Source organism: Schistocerca americana, chromosome 8, assembly GCF_021461395.2.
Source record: "Schistocerca americana isolate TAMUIC-IGC-003095 chromosome 8, iqSchAmer2.1, whole genome shotgun sequence".
In the NCBI taxonomy this organism is placed as follows: Eukaryota; Metazoa; Arthropoda; class Insecta; order Orthoptera; family Acrididae; genus Schistocerca; species Schistocerca americana.
The window spans coordinates 406,763,706-406,783,372 of record NC_060126.1 but is presented as its reverse complement, the minus strand read 5'-3'; the positions used below and the strand labels follow the sequence as shown (position 1 = coordinate 406,783,372).

Here is a 19,667-nt window from a genome sequence, read left to right as displayed (position 1 = left end):
ATAGTTCAAGGCAAATCAAATACCATTAACTTTTGATGTGAATAAGTAAATTTAATTTATAGTTTTTTACCACTAATTTTTGGGACTACAGTTAGATAAAATTTTTGAGTTAATATGTAAAATAAGGGAAAGATAACCACTCACCTATAGCAGACTGAAGTGTAGCACAAAGAAACATGTAACAGAAAAAAGTATTCACACTAGCTTTTGAGCTACACATTCCCACATGCATGTGTGTTTGAGAATCTGTGTGGTTGTGTGTGTGAATGAGGGAATTTTTGCCAGAGAAAGCTAGTGTGAATACTGTTTCCTGTTGTTGTTTCTATGAGCCATACATTAGACCACTGGAGGTGAGTGGTTGTATTTCCCTTATTTTACTTAGTATTCCAGCCAGGAATTTCCATTGTTGTTACACATTTACAGGGATATCATCACAGAATGTTGTCAAGAGAACCTCCCCCCCTCCCCCCCCCCCCCCAAAAAAAAGCGTTTTGTTATTATCAACGTTGCTCTTTTCTCAAAGAATTTTATGAAGTAGTATAGAAAGTAGTCAGGTATATGGATAAAGAGGTATTTAACAGCTTACCAGAGCATATTAAATGCCTTGTGGATAATATAGTGGAGTTTGTAGTTGAATTCATGAGCTCCTTTTTCTCAGTTGAAGAATAGTAACACAGTGGCTCTTTAAGATGAGTGAGTTAGGTCACTCTACAACTCATATTACCACTGTAATAATAATACATCATAATTAGTTAAATTTTCAATTGAACTGCCAGGGCTGGTTAAGGAACATTTTTCTGAGATGCGACTTATCTTTGTTAACTTCCCCCTCTTACATGTGTCAATTTTTTCTACTAATTATGATACACACCTTATACAAATATTGCACTTGGGTACCCCTCCCAGCTTGGCAGCCATGGGGCTGCTAGTAATTGTGATACATTCTGTATAGAAATCTTACAATTGTTGCGCCTATGGTGGCCCAAGTTGTAGCTTTTGTTGCTTGGGCCTTAAAACAGCTCTGTACAATGTATTTAAATATAATGCCCATTTCTTGTTTCTTCCCACACTCTATGATCAATCTCATCAGGATCCATTAAATACGGCTCATGTAATCTAACACTGAACTGCTTTCTGTGGTGTAGCTGCTATTCAGTGATGAAAATAATAGCAGAATGCAGAAGCAGATGGAGGATGGTAAGAAACCAGGTGACAGATTGGTATTGAAGACTACATACACACATATTTTTAACCAAGGAATAGTTATATTCATTTGGACCCAAAATCTGATATAATATTTCCAGTTTACACTTTCTGTGTCTGATGATACACCATGCATGTACATATTTACTTTGAGGCTGTGGGTTTGCCAACAGGTACCAAACAAAGGCGAAGGACCTGTCTCGCCTGTACCATGACAGGCCTCGAACTCCCATGGAGGAACTTGTGTACTGGACAGAGTATGTAGCACGCCACAAAGGAGCCTCACACATGAGATCTGCAGCTGTGGATCTTAGCTGGTATCAACTGTGCCTGCTAGATGTCATCATCTTCATGCTAACAATTGTCACAGTGGTTGCGAGTCTTATAGTGATAATATTAAGAGTTGTTCTCAGGTTCCTGTTCAGTAGTACACCCAAAAACATTGCTGAAAATGGCATTAAGAAAAATCTGAAGAAGAAGCAGTAAGAGTGGATGAATATTAAACATGTACAAACTCGTTTTTGATGAAATTGCTGCACTTTTTAAATATATATATTTTTACATTAAACAGAAACAATACACTTCTGTTTTACCAGCCTTTTCCATACGATAGTTTTCCTTTACATAATAGTTCACAATGTCTGCAAGCTAATGGATGGATCCTGCTACATACATTTTGGATACTATAAGAGGATCAAACAAAACATTAACATGGGGCTATATTTCATGGAGGAAGCAGACTAAGGTGAGGTACAATTTATATGCTATGTATCCCCCTTTTATAACAACAGATGTTATTACATTGCTTTAGTACCTTTATATTCATTTTTAACACTTCCTACGTGTTTTCATGGTAATGCCATTATCAGATGGATTAAGATACTTTTACATTATTGCATTTGTTTGTGACATACACATGTGTTGTCTATTTAACAAACAGCACAGTGGCAGGGAGAGGTTGTACATCATCTTGCACTGGTGGAGAAAGTGCTGAAAGCACTTACACACTTTTCTACACATATGGGAAAATTATGCTTACTACACTTTTGGATATATATATCTGCTGTGTGCTGACACAACAAACTCCACATGTGTGTCACTGTACACTTTTCAATGTCACAAAACATTGCAACTTTGAAATGCAAATATGCACCCAACAGACAATACATGTGTAGGTCACAAGAAAATTCAACAATGTAAAGATCTTAATCCACCTTATGATGACAGCATGATCATCAAAGAGCATTAACAATAAAAGTCACTGAAGCAGGATATCAACAATTCTTTGTAAATTATCTAATCAGTCTCAGCTCTTAACGTGGAGTCCATTATGGAGAACCTATGATGTGAGTTCCTAAAATTTTGGGAATTTTGTAATTCTGCATGTTGTATTATTCTGACTGGCACGAGTTTTTTGTTTCTGTCTCGATAAATGTATCAGAGAACATGTCTGTACAGTGTGTAGCTCAACAAAGGATTTTTCTGAAAGCTAGTAAGTTTTCTTTCCCTTTTGTATATGCCTGTCAACAATGGTACCAACTGGCCTCCGTGTCATCCTCAGCCCAAAGGCATCACCAGACACTGATATGGAGTGGCATGTGGTCAGCACACCACTCTCCCGGCTGTATGTCAGTTTACGAGACCGGAGCAGCTACTTGTCAATCAAGCAGTTCCTCAGTTTGCCTCACCATGGCCGAGTGCATCCTGCTTGCCAACAGTGCTTGGCAGACCAGATGGTCACCCATCCAAGTGCTAGCCCAGCCTGACAGAGTTTAACTGCAGTGATCTGATGGTAACTGGTGTTACTACTGCCGCAACGCCTGCTATTCAGTGAGCAGTCTCCTTTAGTCATATAAGATGTATCATTTGTTGCCAGCTGTCAAAAAGTTTACATGTGGTTGAATTTATTAGTGATTATTTTGTATAAGTGTTGCTGTAAGACACAATAAAGTGGACCACAGATTTATAAATGTTAAGTACTGCTTTTTGTGAATCTTATACGCATAAAACAAGGGCTGCTGACAACTCCGTGAACCATGACCTCGCCATTGGTGGAGAGGCTTTTTTACCTCAGTGATACAGACAGCTGTACCATATGTGCAATCACAATGGAATGTTATCTGTTGAGATGCCAGACAAACTTGTCATTCCTGAAGAGGAACAGCAGCCTTTTCAGTAGTTGCAGGGGTAACAGTCTGGATGGTTGACTGATCTGGCTTTGTAACAGGAGCCAAAATGGCCTTGCAGTGCTGGTACTGTGAACAGCTGAAAGCAAGGGGAGACTATTGTTGTAATTTTTCCTGAGGGCATGCAGCTCTATTGTATGGTTAAATCATGGCATCCTCTTGGATAAAATATTCTGGAGCTAAAACAGTCCCCTATTCAGGTCTCCAGGCAGGAATTACTCAGCAGGATGTCATCAGGAGAAACAAAACTGACATTCTATGGGTCAGAGTGTGGACTACCCAATAATTCCTTAATCAGGCAGGTAGGTTAGAAATTTTAAAAAGGGAAACAGACAGTTTAAATTTAAATATAGTGGGTGTTAGTGAAGTTCGGTGGCAGGAGGAACAGGACTTCTGGTCAGTTGAATATTGGGTTATAAATACAAAATCAAATAGGGGTAAAGCAAGAGAAGGTTTAATAACGAATGAGAAAATAGAAATGTGTGTAAGCTACTGAGAATGCATTATCATAGCCAAGATATGCACAAAGTCCACACCTATCACAGTAGTACAAGGTTGTACCAACTAAATCCACAAATGATGAAGAGAGTGAAGAAATGTATGATGAGACGAAAGAAATTATTCGTATAGTTAATGGAGACAAAAATTTAATTGTGATGGGGGACTGGAATTTGATTGTAGGAAAAGGAAGAGAAGGAAAATCAGTACGTGAATATGGATTGGGGGAAAGGAATGAAAGAAGAAATCACCTAGTAGAATTTTGCTCAGTGCTTAATTTAATCATTGCTAACACCTGATCTAAGAATCATAAAAGAAGGAAGGTTATATATGTGGAAGAGAACTGGAGACACCAGAAGATTTCAGACTGATTACATAATGGATAGACAGAGATTTATGAACCAGATGTTAAATTATAAGATATTTCTAGGTGCAGATGTGTACTCTGACACAATTTATTGATATGAACTGTAGATTACAACTGATGAAATTGCAAAAAGGTATGAAATTAAGGAGATGGGGCCCGAATAAGTTGAAAGAACCAGAAGTTGTTGAGAGTTTCTGAGGTAGGATTGAGTAACCGTTGACTAGAACAGGGGAAAAGAATACAGTAGAAGATGAATCGATAACTTTAAGAGATGAAATAGTGAAAGCAGCAGAGGATCAAATAGGTAAACAGACAGGGCCTAATGGAAATCCTTGGATAACACAAGATACATTGAATTTAATTGATGAAAGAAGAAAATTTAAAAATGGAGCAAATAAGACAGGTGAAAGGAAATACAAATGTTTAAAAGATGAGATTGCAATAAAGTGCAAAATAGCTAAGCAGAAATAGCTAGAGGACAAATGTAAAGATTTAGAAGCATATTTCACTAGGTGAAAGACAGACACTGCATACAGCAAAATTAAACAGGCCTTTGGGGAAAAGAGAAACAGCTGTATGAATATCAAGAGCTCAGATCATAAACTAGCCCTAAGCACAGAAAGGAAAGCTGAAAGGTGGAAGGAATATATATAGGGTCTGTACGAAGGAGGTGATCTTGAAGGCAATAATATGCAAGGGGAAGCATATGTAGATGAAGATGAGATGGCAGATATTGTACCACGAGAAGAATTAGACAGAAGAAACTCTTCCATCTGGTGTGCAAGATTTATGAGACAGGCATAATACCTCAGACTTCAAGTAGAATGTAGTAATTCCAATTCCAAAGAAAGCAGCTGCTGAAAATTACCAAACTATCAGTTTCATAAGTCATGATTGCAAAATACTAACACAAATTCTTTACAGAAGAATGGGAAAGCTGGTAGAAACAGACATTGGGAAAGATCAGTTTGGATTCCGAAGAAATGTGGGAACACGCACGGCAATAATGACCCTATGACTTACCATAGAAGATAGGTTAAAGAAAGCCAAGCCTAGATTTATAGCATTTGTAGCCATAGAGAAAGCTTTTGAAAATGTTGACTGGAATACTCCCTTGAAATTCTGAAGGTATCAGGGGTAAAATACAGGAAGTGAAAAACTATTTGCAACTTTTACAGAAATCAGATGGCAGTTATAAAAGCTGAGTGACATGAAAAGGAAGCAATGATCAACATGGCAATGAGACATGTTTGTAGCCTATTTCCAATGTTATTCAATCTGTACATGGAGCAAGTAGTAAAGGAAACCAAACAAAAATTTTGAGGAGGAATTAAAGTTCAGGGAGAAGAAATGAAAACTTTGAGGTTTGCCAATGACATCGTAATTCTGTCAGAGACAGCAAAGGACTTGGAAGATCAGTTGAATGGAATGGACAATGTCTTGAAAGAATGATATACGATGAACATCTGTGAAAGCAAAACAAGGATAATGGAATGTAGGAAATTAAATCAGGTGATTCTGACAGAATTAGATTAGAAAATGTGACACATAGAGTAGTAGATGAGTTTTGCTATTTGGGGGAGCGAATAACTGATGCTGGTCAAAGTAGAGAGGATATAAAATGTCAGCTGGCTATGGGAAGGAAAGCATTTCTGAAGAAGAGGAATTTGTTGACATTGGACATAGATTTAAGTGTTAAGGAGTCTTTTCTGAAGGTATGTGTCTGGAGTGTAGCCATGTATGAAAGTGAAACATGGACGATAAGTAGTTTGATAAAAAGAGAATTGAAGCTTTTGAAATGTAGTGCTACAGAAGACTGTTGAAGATTAGATGGGTCAATCAACGTAACTAATGGGGAGGTACTGAATAGAATTGGGGAGACAAGAAATTTGTGGCACAACTTACCAAAAGAAGGGATTGATTGATAGGGCACATCCTGAGACATCAAGGTATCACCAGTTTAGTATTGGAGGGAAGTATGGGGGTAAAAATCATAGAGGGAGACCAAGAGATGAATAGAGTAAGTAGATTCAGAAGGCAGAAGGATGTAGGTTGCCATAGTTAGTCAGAAATGAAGGGGCTCATCCAGTATAGAGTAGCAGGGCCAAACCAGTCTCTGGACTAAAGACCACAGCAACAACAAGTTCTGAAGAAGGTTGTTGAAACACTGAAGACAATGAGCACCCTGGATGCCCCAGCACGTCATCATCTAATGCAATTATCAACAAAGTGAAAGAAAAGATTATGAACTATTGCTGAATCACCACATTTCAGAGAAGTTGTTGATGATGTTAGCTTATCAACTGGCACATACCACAAAATTTTTTGCTTGTTTTGGGTACGAAATGTGTGGGGCCAAAATTGGTTCCAAAACTGTTGAATTTTGAGCAAAAATTGCGGCAAATGCAAGTTGCTCAGGAGTCAAAGTTGAAGTCAACAACAAAGCAGAACTTCAGAAACACGTCGTAACAGATGATGAAACATGAGTTTATGGACATAATGTTGAAACTAAGGCTGAGTAATCCACATGGAAGCATTCTGAATTGTCAAGACTGAATAAAGTTCAACAAGAATGGTCAAATATGAATGTTATGCTCTCTGTGTTCTTCCATTGTAATGACATAGTGCACCATGAGTTCTTAGCACAAGGCTGAATAATCAATAAGCAGCATTACTTACACTTTCAATAATGTTTGCACAGTAAGTATGCTGTGTGTGAAGGTAATTGTTATGAGCCACATCAGGCCTGTTACATTGACTCAGCTGTTGTCTTGGTCTTTCTTGTTGTTTACTATCGGAACTCTGTCTGGCATATGATGACTTCGGCTTCTCTTACCAGTTTACCATATGATACTCTGGTCAGTATTTAGGTTCAGGGTATTCACAGCTCTGCTACTTACACTTGTGAATGCCAACTTTTAAATGTATGTTCTACTGTGCTACTAAATTGGTAATGAGGACCTTACTCAGAGTGCAACAGATATATGAAAATGTTGTATGAACAATTTATGGACTTGTGGACACAGCAGGTAAACTGGTTTGAAGATGCAAACAAAATGCGAGGTACCTATCTGCACCGTTTTCTTCTCCATTACAAGGCAAGTAATATTTCAGATCCCAAATGTCAAAGTGCTTTGTCATTGCCTTCAGACAGAAAGTTATACTATGTGGTTCGTTAAGTTGTGACTGTCAGTCCATTTGAAGAATCATGTGATTTGCTGACCTATCATTTCTACAACAAACTCAAGTTGTAGCTGCAAGACTCATATTTGATTAATGTGTAAAAAGTTTTGTCAGTATTATGTAGCATGGATCACAGATCTGCGAGGCCTCTAGTGACAATGGAACTTTCCTTGCAAAGCCAAATCACTAATTAGGAGATTTGGATCCAAGGCATTGGGATCATCAGGCCCAACCCTCACTGATATTTTTAAAACTTCCTAAGTATTTGAAATTGCATTCTTAGAACAGCAACCATCTGCTGATAAATTAAAGTTAACACAAATGGCAGTACATCAGCAATGTAACTGGTTACCATATGACGACATTAAGCTATCATCTTCTGACACCACCGCTAGCCAGCATAGCCACAACAGGCAATGAAGTAGGTAGAAAGCAGTGCTGTCGCTCAATGGTAAATGCTCAGGAAACTGAGCTTAAGAGTAGGACGTCAATCTCATCCAACCTATATCAGATAAAAGCTGCCTTTCACATAGTTTCTGTCAACCAAACACAGTAGCTTAGAGCTGGAAATCACGTCTGGATTGTCATTGCAGGCATCAATCCCTACATGGTGACGCACTATGTCATTCCAGAAAGAGAAAAGGGCATGTAGCTAATGTCTGAATTGGCCATCAAAAAATTTGGGTGTAGTCTGGTGCTCATATTAACACTATCACACCAGTATCCATGACAACTAATGGAACTTTGAATATGTTAATAATTACCTTAGTCATCAACAACACCAATGTGGAGCTTCAGGATAATATTGGTGCTGCTGAATCTCCAATCAACTTAGAGACATTTCATCGCCTAGGTTTATCACTGCTATTCAAGTCAGTGATAAGTAGTGAACTACAGCATGAAAATATTCCATTAAAAGGCCAGCTAACATTACCACCTAAGGATAAAAATGTAATTAGACATATAACATTTTTGGTAGTTATTCCACATCTGGCTACTAAAGTATTTGGATCGGATGCATTTTCCTTGTTTGGTTTTTGCCTAAATGAGCAGATCAATCTAATGTCAGTCTGTGTACCATTCAGAGATTTAAGTCACTTGTGTGAGGAATTTAAGGAAGCTTTTGCTGCCATACTCAGTTGTGTTATGGATTTCGTAGCATTCATATCCATTAAGTCAGGAGCAAAATCCCATTGTTGTTGTGCTCACCTGATACCATTCACAATGCGTGATGTAGTTAAAAACTAGCTTAAACATTTGGAAGGCGTCAGGCTTATCTTGCCCATTTCCACTAGTCAATGAATGACCCTAATGGTCATCATTAAGAAAACCAAATTGTTCCCTATGTATCTGTGGCAATTTCAAGGCAATCATTAACAGTCAATCTAATATAGATGTTTACACATTCCATGTGCAGAACAACTTTTGGTTACATTCACAGGGGATCGATTTCTCTCTAAAATTTATTTAGCAGCCATAAAATCAATGGAGGCATTGGTGCGTAACTCCCCAATTGGATGATATCAGTATAACTGGTTTCCATTAGTGCAGTTAGCATACACACCATATTTCAACAATATTTACAGCTGCTCATCTAGGGCATGCCTCAGTGTGCAAACTACCTGGTCATCACTGACACAACAGGAGTAACACCTAATAAATCTGCAAGCCCTATTCAAGAGATTGAAATCAAGTGATCTGCACTGCCAGCTGGACAAATGCAGTTTCCTCCACCCTAGCATTAAGTACCTAGGCCCCTTTCACACAGTATCATAGTCAGAGGCAGAGCAACTGGACAAGACATTCAAGTCACAGATGAGGAAACATTTTCTAATAACTCCATGCGAGGATGCACTCACCAGCTTCCAGGCTACATGATGGTTCACAATGGTCAATGGCAGTAGCCTAGGCAAAATATTGCACGGATGCACCACATACCATCTTCATTCTTTTGTGCCTATAAGTGTGAATAGAGCCACAGTGTAAAACCATATTACAGTGTAGGCTCTCTGGTCTGAGCTTGCATCTTTTGGCAGACCCCAGTGTGGACTCAAGGTGTTTTTGTTGATCACAGCATGTGACTACTGTTTGATGCCACAGCCAGTGAGGAACAGCTTGTACAACATTGCAGTCAGCTGCTGCCACATCTAATGTCTCACCAGTGCCAGCTCAGGCTACCAGTCACAAACAAGCATGCATACCTTACCCAGCTGTTTGGCATAGATCACAGTACCTTCTCTTGCCTCACTGCACACACAGATACCACCTTCATCCATTTTCTTGAACAGCTATAACTCATACACAGATGCCAATGTAGGTGCAATCAGTGCCATCCTTTATTCTCAACTTGTGGCATTCTCTGAGACAGGGGTAGGCTGAGCCCAATGCACAGCTGAGCACATTGTCCTTTCAAATGTCAAGAAGCCACTGGACCCACCAGGAGGCCCATCTGAGTACTCCACCCCTCCTCATGCCAATATGCCTCTTGACCCATTGTGGGGGGGTTTGCATATGTCAGTGGTAAATCCCTCTGCTATCCCTACAATTTCTAGGCATAGACATTGTTACTATTGGCACTATGGGCCAATTAAGATGGGGATGGATTTTGTACAATATCACAGACCGGCTCGAACAACCAAACAAATAATAACCTGCCATGGGATACTGTCAATCACGTATAGCATAAAAAATAAAGAAAACTGATGCAAAACTAAGAAAGCTGACAAACTTTGCATACTTTCATTCTATTATATCATAATTATGTTATAATATTTGGGGATATACATCAACCTACGTTAAAATTTCCATAGTCCAAAAAGAGTGTAATACAATTTATTTATGGTATGGATTTAAAAATGCCGTGTTGAATTTTCTTAGGGAAATTGTGTACACTAACTACTGCTTCTCAGCATATTTATTCAGCAGTTAAATGTACCATAAACAGACTCTCTCTCTCTCTTATAAACATATAGTTTTGTTCACAGAATTCATACTAGGAATAACAATTTTCTTTGGTACAGAAATATATCCATTATTTGAAAAATATTTTCTGTAAGTTGTTGGCAACAGTAACAAAGTATGATTTCAGCAGATCCTATAGGACTTACTAGATGCCAACTCATTCTACTTCAGAATTCTGGCACCATGTCAGAACTTCAGTGATTGTACTTGACAAAAAAGAAAAGTACAGTAATACCCCAAATGAAAATTATTTTAACTCTTCTACTGGGACCATCCATCTACAACCAGCACAATTTAAATAAATTGCGATTTTAATGTTTACTTTTTATTTCTATTTCTTCTACTACACAGAATAATTTCTTAGCAGAACAATCTATATAATTGTAGAAATCAATTGTAAGTACATACATACATACATTCCACGTCTCCTCCTAAATCACTGGACCAATTTCATCCAAGCTTGGTGCATGTAGCATTTACTATTTGGAAAGAAGCAATGTGGGGATAAAAAACCAAATACTTCCAATAGTTGTGGGGGTGAATAGGAGATGGCATAGAAGCATAACTTGGGAACTTCTGGAGCAATTTCAAACAAATTTTGTATTTTCATTATTTGTATAAAAATACTGTGGAGCTAATATACTACTACCACCCCATAGGGCAGTGGTGAGAAAAATAATGTTCAAAAATGACCTCCTTGTATTTCTTTCCTATAGTTCACTTAGAACACTTAAAAACTATGAAGTGTTACCCTTTCTCTTATCTGTGTTATCCAACGTGTCAACCAGTTTGTGAGAATGAACGCTGCAGTGAGCCAATAATTTTGTCATTGTGTTTTGGGGCCAAAGATCATGTCACACATTTAATGTCATCTCTGGAGTCACATAGTGTAAACCAGTGGAGAAACAGACAGCTGCCAGTGACAGTCATTTTTCTCAATATGACTATCAATTATTGTTGTTCAAAAGGTGAAATTACTCTTTTAGAGGAATTTTTTTTATTGTTTTGCAATGGTTCAAGAATTGATCACCAACACTCATCCATATATTGCCAAAAAAAATACCAGTCTTGAATGGTTGAGTGAAAGAGCCATTCTTGAATCTGAAAATGGCTCTAAAGATATGACACCAGGTCCAATTACTGAATGTAAATCGACTGGCACAGTGATGAATATAGAAGACGCAGTCAATTCTCCCACAGAAACTCTTTGAATGCTACCACATTGTCTTCAGTTGAAAATAAGATCATAGAAGCTTCTGTACTAACAGGAAAAGTGACAAGTGAAGAATTACTCATTCAACAAATACCACTGCTTTGCTATGTACCCTTCACTTTCAAAATATAATAATGTTCGGTTAGACTTCCTTTTGCTATTACAATTAAGATGGCCCAAGGACACTCAATTAAATGATGTGGGATTACCCTAGAAATTCTTTTTCTCATGGACAACTCTACATAACGTGATTCAGAGTAGGCTCCCCAAGTCATCTCTTCGTTCGAGCTCCTAGGGATAAATAAAAAATGTAATTTATAAGGAAGCACTGGACTAGTCTTGCTTCTCACCCTCACATCATTAATCTAACAAGCAATGAGAATTGAAAACTGCATCAGTTTTTATTTTATGTATGTATATTTCTAGAACGGTTAAATTACAACCCAAACACAAAGTACAGAAACCATAGACACATAACAGTTGGTGGAGTGGATCAAGTACCTAAGTACTGCCTTGCTAAAAAATACAAAGATGGAGCTTAGGGTATGTGTTGCTCCAGTGAGAAACCCCATCTACTGTCACTCTCACATCCACCTGCGGTATTACTCTGTTACATGTCAGGGAATACTTCAGAAACCAAGTGTTTCCTCCACAATAAATGAGATAGAATTCCTGCTATAAACTTACTCGTTTGGGGCATGAGCTCTTGTAGAATGAACTGGGTCTGCGACAACATTCAAGATTCAGGGTCAAATATACCACAATGTGAGTTCTCTTCTCCCCTAACAAATGAAAATGTGATTTTATACAAGTAATTCAAAGTAAAGAAGATCACTTACCGAATAGCCCAAGCATTGAATCACTGATAGACATACACAAAAGAAAATCCTCTATCCAGCCATTTTCTGTTTCTCCATCCTTAATGTATGTTGACTCCACAGAAAGCACCGAAATTTATAGATGATTGCAACAAAGAGAAGTCAAATAGAATGCCTCTTCTAAAGATAATTTGAATAAACATATGGGATTTGATGCCTGAACATCAAGCATTAGATAAAATTTCTCTGATCATATTACTGCAAGGAATAAGATAACATAATTTTCAAGTAGGAAAATAGCAAACAGCAGCCTCCAAATTTTTAAGAAGTGTACATGAAAGCTGTGAACAAATAAATATTCATGTTGTGACGTTAAAGATGTATAAACAAATCTTTTATAAAATATAAATGAGATGTTGAAATTTAATTAGCCTTCACATAATGATTTACAGTTCAAACCTCCCTTAATTAGTGCAGTTTTAGGAATAATCACTAAAATGTTTTGTTTTGAAATGAGAAATAAATAGTTGAGTCTGATCTATCGGTTGCTGATTACTAGCTAATGAAACGTTATTGTCACCCTTATTGCTGCTGTTTCCCAAGCAGACAGTCTAGCATCTAGATGTGATATCCCTGTGAAATTCGCAAACAAAATGTTGTTGTCACTTTGTATTGTTTGTTCCTGTTTTACCCACAGTCACCTTTGTGTTTTCTTTTTCTGTTGCCTTTTCACCACAATAAACACAGCACAAACTTCCAAGCAAAGATGAGAATCCATAGCAGGCCACTTATGCAATGAGTGAACATGAGAATATCCAGAAATTTTTTTGCAAGCGCTTTTATTCCCATGTGTCTGGGATTGTACACAAAGAAAGAGGCATCATGTGGACATACCTTAATCCGACATTGAACCTTGCCTCTCCCAGTACATACTGACACCCCACCAAGTCCCACCCCTCCTATCCCACCCAACTGCCTCCTGATCACCTTCCATGAATTCGTTACCTCCATCTTAGCGTTACCCCAAGACCCTTCCTAAGAACACAAACCTTTCCACAGATAAAAGCCCTCAGTTTAATCATCCTAACTGAAAACAATTACACCATTGTTGTGATGAATCACAGTGACTGCCAGGAAGAAGCCTTTCGCCAACTGACTCCATGTACAAGCTCCGCCATAGTGATTCTATCCCGTAAGTCCAACATAACCTCCAGTCCTTATTGAAATCCTTAGACTCATCCTAGAATTCTCTCGAGCCTATCACCCTCCTCACACCAATGAACATCCCCTAGCCCCTCCACAATCACCTTCTTTACATTTCCCACAAACGACACACCCAACAATCCTGGAAGCCTTATCTTACTCCAACTGAAATAATTTCTGCTCTTGTCAACCAACATTTCAAATCAATTGTCTGAAGCCTAGGCTCTCACATCGAAAGATACCACACACTTCCTTCATTGACTCTCCACCATCCTGACCCCATCCCTGCTCGCTGCTGTTGATGCCACCCCACAGTACACCCACATACCTCATGCCCATGGCCTCGCCACTGTCAAACGCTATCTCTCTTGATGTTCTTCCAACTCCAAACCCACTACCTCAGTCCTCATACACCTTACCAACTACCCCTCAGATACAGCCACTTTTCCTTTGGGGAGAAGGCATGTAAACAAATTCGCAGCACAGCTATGGGCACCCCCAACCCCTTGTCTGTTTTAGGTTTATTGATGGTATCTTCATAATTCTGGATTCAGGACCAAGACATCCTATCCTCATTCCTCCACATCAAAATCATCTCTCACACCTGTTCGGCTTGTCCTCCTCAAACCAATGTACCACATTCTTGGATGTTGACATCCATCTCTCTGATGGCTTCATCCACATCTCTATCCAAATTAAATCTACTAACTTCCAACAGTATATGCAGGTTGACACCTGCCATTCCTTACACTCCAAAAAATCATTCCCGTACAACCAGGTCAACTATGACCAGCGTATCTGCACTGATGAGAATTCCAATGCCCAGCACACTGAAAGCATCACAAAGGCCTTCACAGACGGGCACTACACAACAGGCCTAGTTTGTATACAGATCTAGTCTTCCCACCAACCTAAAAAATCAGCTAAAACAAGCCCCACCCTTGTCAGCCACGTCATCCCAGATAGGAGCAAATGAACCTTATTCTTAGCCAGAGCTTTGATATTTCCCATTGTGCCCAAAATGAGGGACATCCTACCCACCTCTCCTAAAGTGGTGTTCAGTCACCTACCCAACTCAACACGTCCTGGTCCATCCCTATACCACTCTCACACCCTTGGCACAGAGATCATATCCTTACCCATCAGGCACATCCCACTCCAGTTCTGTCACAGGCTTATCCTACACCATCAGAGGCAGGACCACCTGCAAAAGCAGCATTTTATATACCAGCTCTGTTGCTACAGATATGATAATTAACCAACTTAGCTAACTTTCTGCCAGAGTGTGTTGCCATTGTCAAACTGTGGCCAAGAACAAAGGTGATCATCCAATTGCACAACATGCTGCTGAGCACAAAATGCTCAAGTTCCATGACAGATTCACAAAACATGCCATCTGGATCCTTCCTACCAGCGGTAGTTTTTCTGATCTACATAGATGGGAATTTTCCTTGCAACAAATCCTTTACTCAAGTAATGCTCCTGGCCTTAATCTATGGTAACTCATTGCACCCCCCCCCCCCCCCCGACCCACACACACACACACACACACACACACACACACGCACACAAAACCACACCTCATGATCATCTCCATCCTGCATCACACCACACAAGCTCCAGTAACCAGGTGCCACATGCCTTAACTCCTGCACCTTCCACCCCTCCCTCCTGCATTCCGAGCCCTGAGCCCGTATGTCTGCTGCCTCTCTCCAAGCCACTAGCTACTTCGTCTCCAACCCTGTCCTCCTACTTTCCATCTCTCTTCCCCTCCAACCCATCCCACCCGACACAACCCCACCTCAGTCCATCTGGTAGACTGCAATCTCAGCAGCGTGTGTCCAGCCGGCACAATGTAAGTGCACAGGTGTGTGTGTGTGTGTGTGTGTGTGTGTGTGTGTGTGTGTGAGAGAGAGAGAGAGAGAGAGAGAGAGAGGAGGTTATGTCAAGAGCTCAAGCTTTTTGTTGGAATAAAATGTTTAGGAAAGACAGAACAAATGTTGAAGATGAAGACCATAGTGGACAACCATCAACCTCACGGACGGGTGTCAACTTGGCCAGGGTGTGTGAACTCGTACGATCTGATCGAAGATTATCCATGAAAATGATTGCAGAAGAACTGAACATCAATTGAGAAATGGTTCATCTAATAATAACTGAAGATCTTGGTATGAGAAAGATTTGTGCAAAAATGGTCCCCAAAAATCTCATGCCACAACAGCGAAAAACACAGAAAAATGTGGCAGCTGATCTGTTACAGCAAACGGAAATCAATCCAGAACTGTTGAGCAGTGTTATCACTGGTGATGAAAGCTGTTTTATTCAGTACAATCCAGAGACAAAATGCCAAAGTTCACAATGGTGTTCAAAGGGATTGCCCAGGCCAAAAAAAGCTTGCATGTCAAAGTCAAAGTGAAATGCATGTTTGTGTGCTTCTTTGATTCCAAAGGAATTGTTCACAAAAAGTGGGTGCCTCCTGGACAAACAGTTAACCAATATTATTACAAAGAAATTTGAGAAGAGTTCTTCGTGTCCATGCCAACATTGCTGATAATTGGATTCTGCATCACGATAATGCGCCATCCCATACTGCTTTGTCAGTACAGCAATTTTTAACCTCAAAACAAATTTCAGTGCTACCACATCCACCTTATTCACCAGATATTGCTCCGTGCGACTTTTTTCTATTTCCAAGAGTCAAAATGACAGTCAAGGGACACCATTTTCAAACAACACAAGATGTCCAAAAAGCTGTGACAAGGGTCTTGGAGGATATTACAGGAGATGAGTTCCAGAAATGTTGCCATTAATGGCAGAAGTGCTGGAAAAAGTGTGTGCAATCAGAAGGGAACTACTTTGAAGGAGACAACACTAAACTTGACTAAAACGGTAAGCAACATTTTTTTTCACATCAGTCTCATTACTTTATTGTCGCACCTCGTATATGTTTTGGCAATATCTAATAATATAAATTCTATGTAACATCTTGACTTCTTTACCTCATCAATAGCAAAATCCAATGCAGGAAAAGGCAGATTGCTACTGACCACAAAGAAGACACGTTAAGTCGCAGACAGGCACAATCAAAAGACATGTACATAAAGCTTTCGGCCACAGCCTTCATCAGTAAAAGAGAGGCACACACCATTCACACACAAGCAAGCACACACCACGCACACATGAATACAAACTCAAGCATCTCACCCTTTTACTTGTGCCTGTCTATAACTTAATGTGTCTTCTTTATGGTAAGTAGCAATCTGTCTTTTCCTACACTGCTGATATTCCTACCTGGAGTTTCCACTGTTTCAATAATACAATATGTGTAAGTAAACATTGGAAACTGTTTCTTTTGCAAAGTTTGGCAATACATTACAATTTTTTTGTACACAGTCACAGAATCACAGAAAAGACCATATGATAATCAGTGAAGACCCATTTTTAAGACAATACATTCAATTTCAATTGATCTACAAGAAAGATATTTTGATCCACCAGTTATGCCTTACTGAGACAAACTAGAATTTATATATTTTCATCACGTTCTGTATATTTGCTTATATCTTCCAGGAGGATGCTGGTTATTAAATTTTAACAGAAAAGTTAAAGAGTTACAAGATGAGTGACACTCTCCTCCCCCCTTCACTTTTTCTCCTATGTTGTTGGTGCCTCATCTCTGTAACAGCAAATGAAGTTTTGGGATAATGGACTCACAAAAGCAGTGAAATGACACTAATGAATAACTGAACTGAAGACACGCCACAAGCTGGAGGGACAGGATTTCTATAGCATTGGAAAAACATATACAGTGGAACCTCAATTTCCACTTTTCAATTGTGTAAGATGTGGGAAAATGTAAAATGTGGGTAACTTTTTAAGGATTGAAAGCTATATATAGGATTCATTTTCACAGCTTATATATTATGTATATAATAGGCATCAAAATACTCATCAAGGCATCGTTTATTATCAAAATGTTATCTGAATTTTGTACTATGTTCAGCCACTGATGTAACTGGAATTGGTAATCTCTGGGAAGTAGAAATGTTTGACTTAATTTTAATCATCATAATTGACATTTTTGGAAAGCCTGTAACTGTGGTGTTCATTATCTAAATAATGACACACTGCACCAGTTACATACTTTCTCACACTTGGCACAAAGCGTTTCAAGAATTTATTCTCATTCATCATCACCATCTTGGACAGTTTCCAGCCACTGGCTGGGTCTGTCGGGAACACAAGCCTCTCCATCGTGTTCTGTCTTTCCACAATTCCCCCTCTTCCACCTTCGTCCAGTTCTCTCCTCTTCTCATCACACATTCCTTTACTCCCTTCACCCATCTATCTCTTGGTCTTCCTCTGGGCCTCTTCCCCTCCAGTTGCAGATCAAACATCCTCTTTGGAATTCTTCCCTCATCCATTCTCTTCATGTGTCCATACCACTGCAGTCTTGATTTTTCTATCCTGTCCTGTACTGGTTCCTCCTTTAGTCTTTCCCTCACATACAAATTTCGCAATCTGTCTCGTCTTGTTACACCCAACCTGCTCCTCTGGAACTTCATTTCACTAGCCTGTATTCTACTTTTGTCGCTTTTGTGCATTACCCATGTCTCACTTCCGTATGTCAATATGGGGACAAAGTAGGTTCGGTATATAATTCCCTTGGATTTCTGTGGCACCTCCTTGCTCCAAATAAGCCCCCTAATGCATTTGTAGAACTGCCCTGCTTTTCTGCACCTTTCATTTATTTCCATTGCATTTCCCCCCTTACTTTCAATCACGCTTCCAAGGTACTTGAAGTTCTCTACCACTTGTAGTTTTTCCCCTCCACAAGCTATATCCACATTTGGCCTATTCTTCTTCCTTGTTGTGATGATTATTTCACTTTTCTTTGCAGAGAAATGCATTCCATATTGTGCTGCCGTTGCCTCCCATGCATCTAACTGCTCTTGCACCTCCTTCACGCAATTTCCCCATAACATCAGGTCATCGGCAAAGAGCACTGCTTTCATTTTATGATCTCCAATTGCATCTGATACTTGCTGTAGGATTTCATCCATAACAATAATAAACAATAAAGGCGAAAGTACACTTCCCTGTCGCAGCCCATTTTCCAGCTTGAACCATGCAGTACGTTCCCTCCCCACTTTCACACAACTCTCACTTCCCTCATACATTTTTCTGACTTTTCGTGTTATCTCTTCATCTATCCCTTTTGCGTTCAGCACATCCCAGAGCTTGTCCCTACAGATACTGTCATACGCCTTCTCAATATCCAAAAAGGCCATGATTAAGTCCTTCCCGTACTCATAGTGCCTTTCCTGCAGTTGCCTTACCGCAAATATGAGGTCCGTTGTTGATCTTCCCGGTCTGAAACCGTACTGCTCCTCTTGCAGTCTACTTTCAATACTGCTTCTTATTCTCTTCTCCAGCATCTTTTCATAGATTTTTCCACAGTGGCATAGCAGGGTGATTCCTCTGTAGTTCTCACATCTCCTTTTATCCCCTTTCTTGAAGTACAAAGTAGGGGATTGCCTTTAGGGGCGATGTACAGCGGGGACTTCGTGTGCCCCAGGACCGCTACGGTAGCTGAGAAGGCCCTATGGGAACCCTGAAACGTGACGGCTAACGGGGCTCTGGTGAAGCTGTGATAGGCCTAGCAAGCCAGTAGTGGATAAATCAACTGCTTTTAAAAAGGGAACATGCCTTGGAATTTATTGGTTCAAATGGTTCAAATGGCTCTGAGCACTATGGGACTTAACTACTGTGGTCATCAGTCCCCTAGAACTTAGAACTACTTAAACCTAACTAACCTAAGGACATCACACACATCCATGCCCGAGGCAGGATTCGAACCTGCGACCGTAGCAGTTGTGCGGTTCCGGACTGCGCGCCTAGAACCGCTAGACCACCGCGGCCGGCTTGGAATTTATTCTCATTATCAAGTGTAAATATTTACATAAGCCTTTTGTGTGATGTTTGCATATTTGTTGTTCTGCATCTCTTGTGCTGTGGTCACCTTTTTGAGGTTA

General features: G+C 39.6%; 1 protein-coding gene across 1 annotated transcript in view; it reads left to right on the top strand.

Moving 5' to 3' along the window:
- Positions 1-1,945, top strand: part of LOC124545408 (UDP-glycosyltransferase UGT5-like) — a 62,119-nt gene extending 60,174 nt beyond the window's left edge. Inside the window, exon 6 of the mRNA XM_047124323.1 lies at positions 1,377-1,945. Coding sequence (XP_046980279.1) covers positions 1,377-1,689 — 313 coding nt within the window. The 3' untranslated portion in view covers positions 1,690-1,945. The remainder of the gene's footprint in view (positions 1-1,376) is intronic.
- Positions 1,946-19,667: the final 17,722 nt, after the last annotated feature.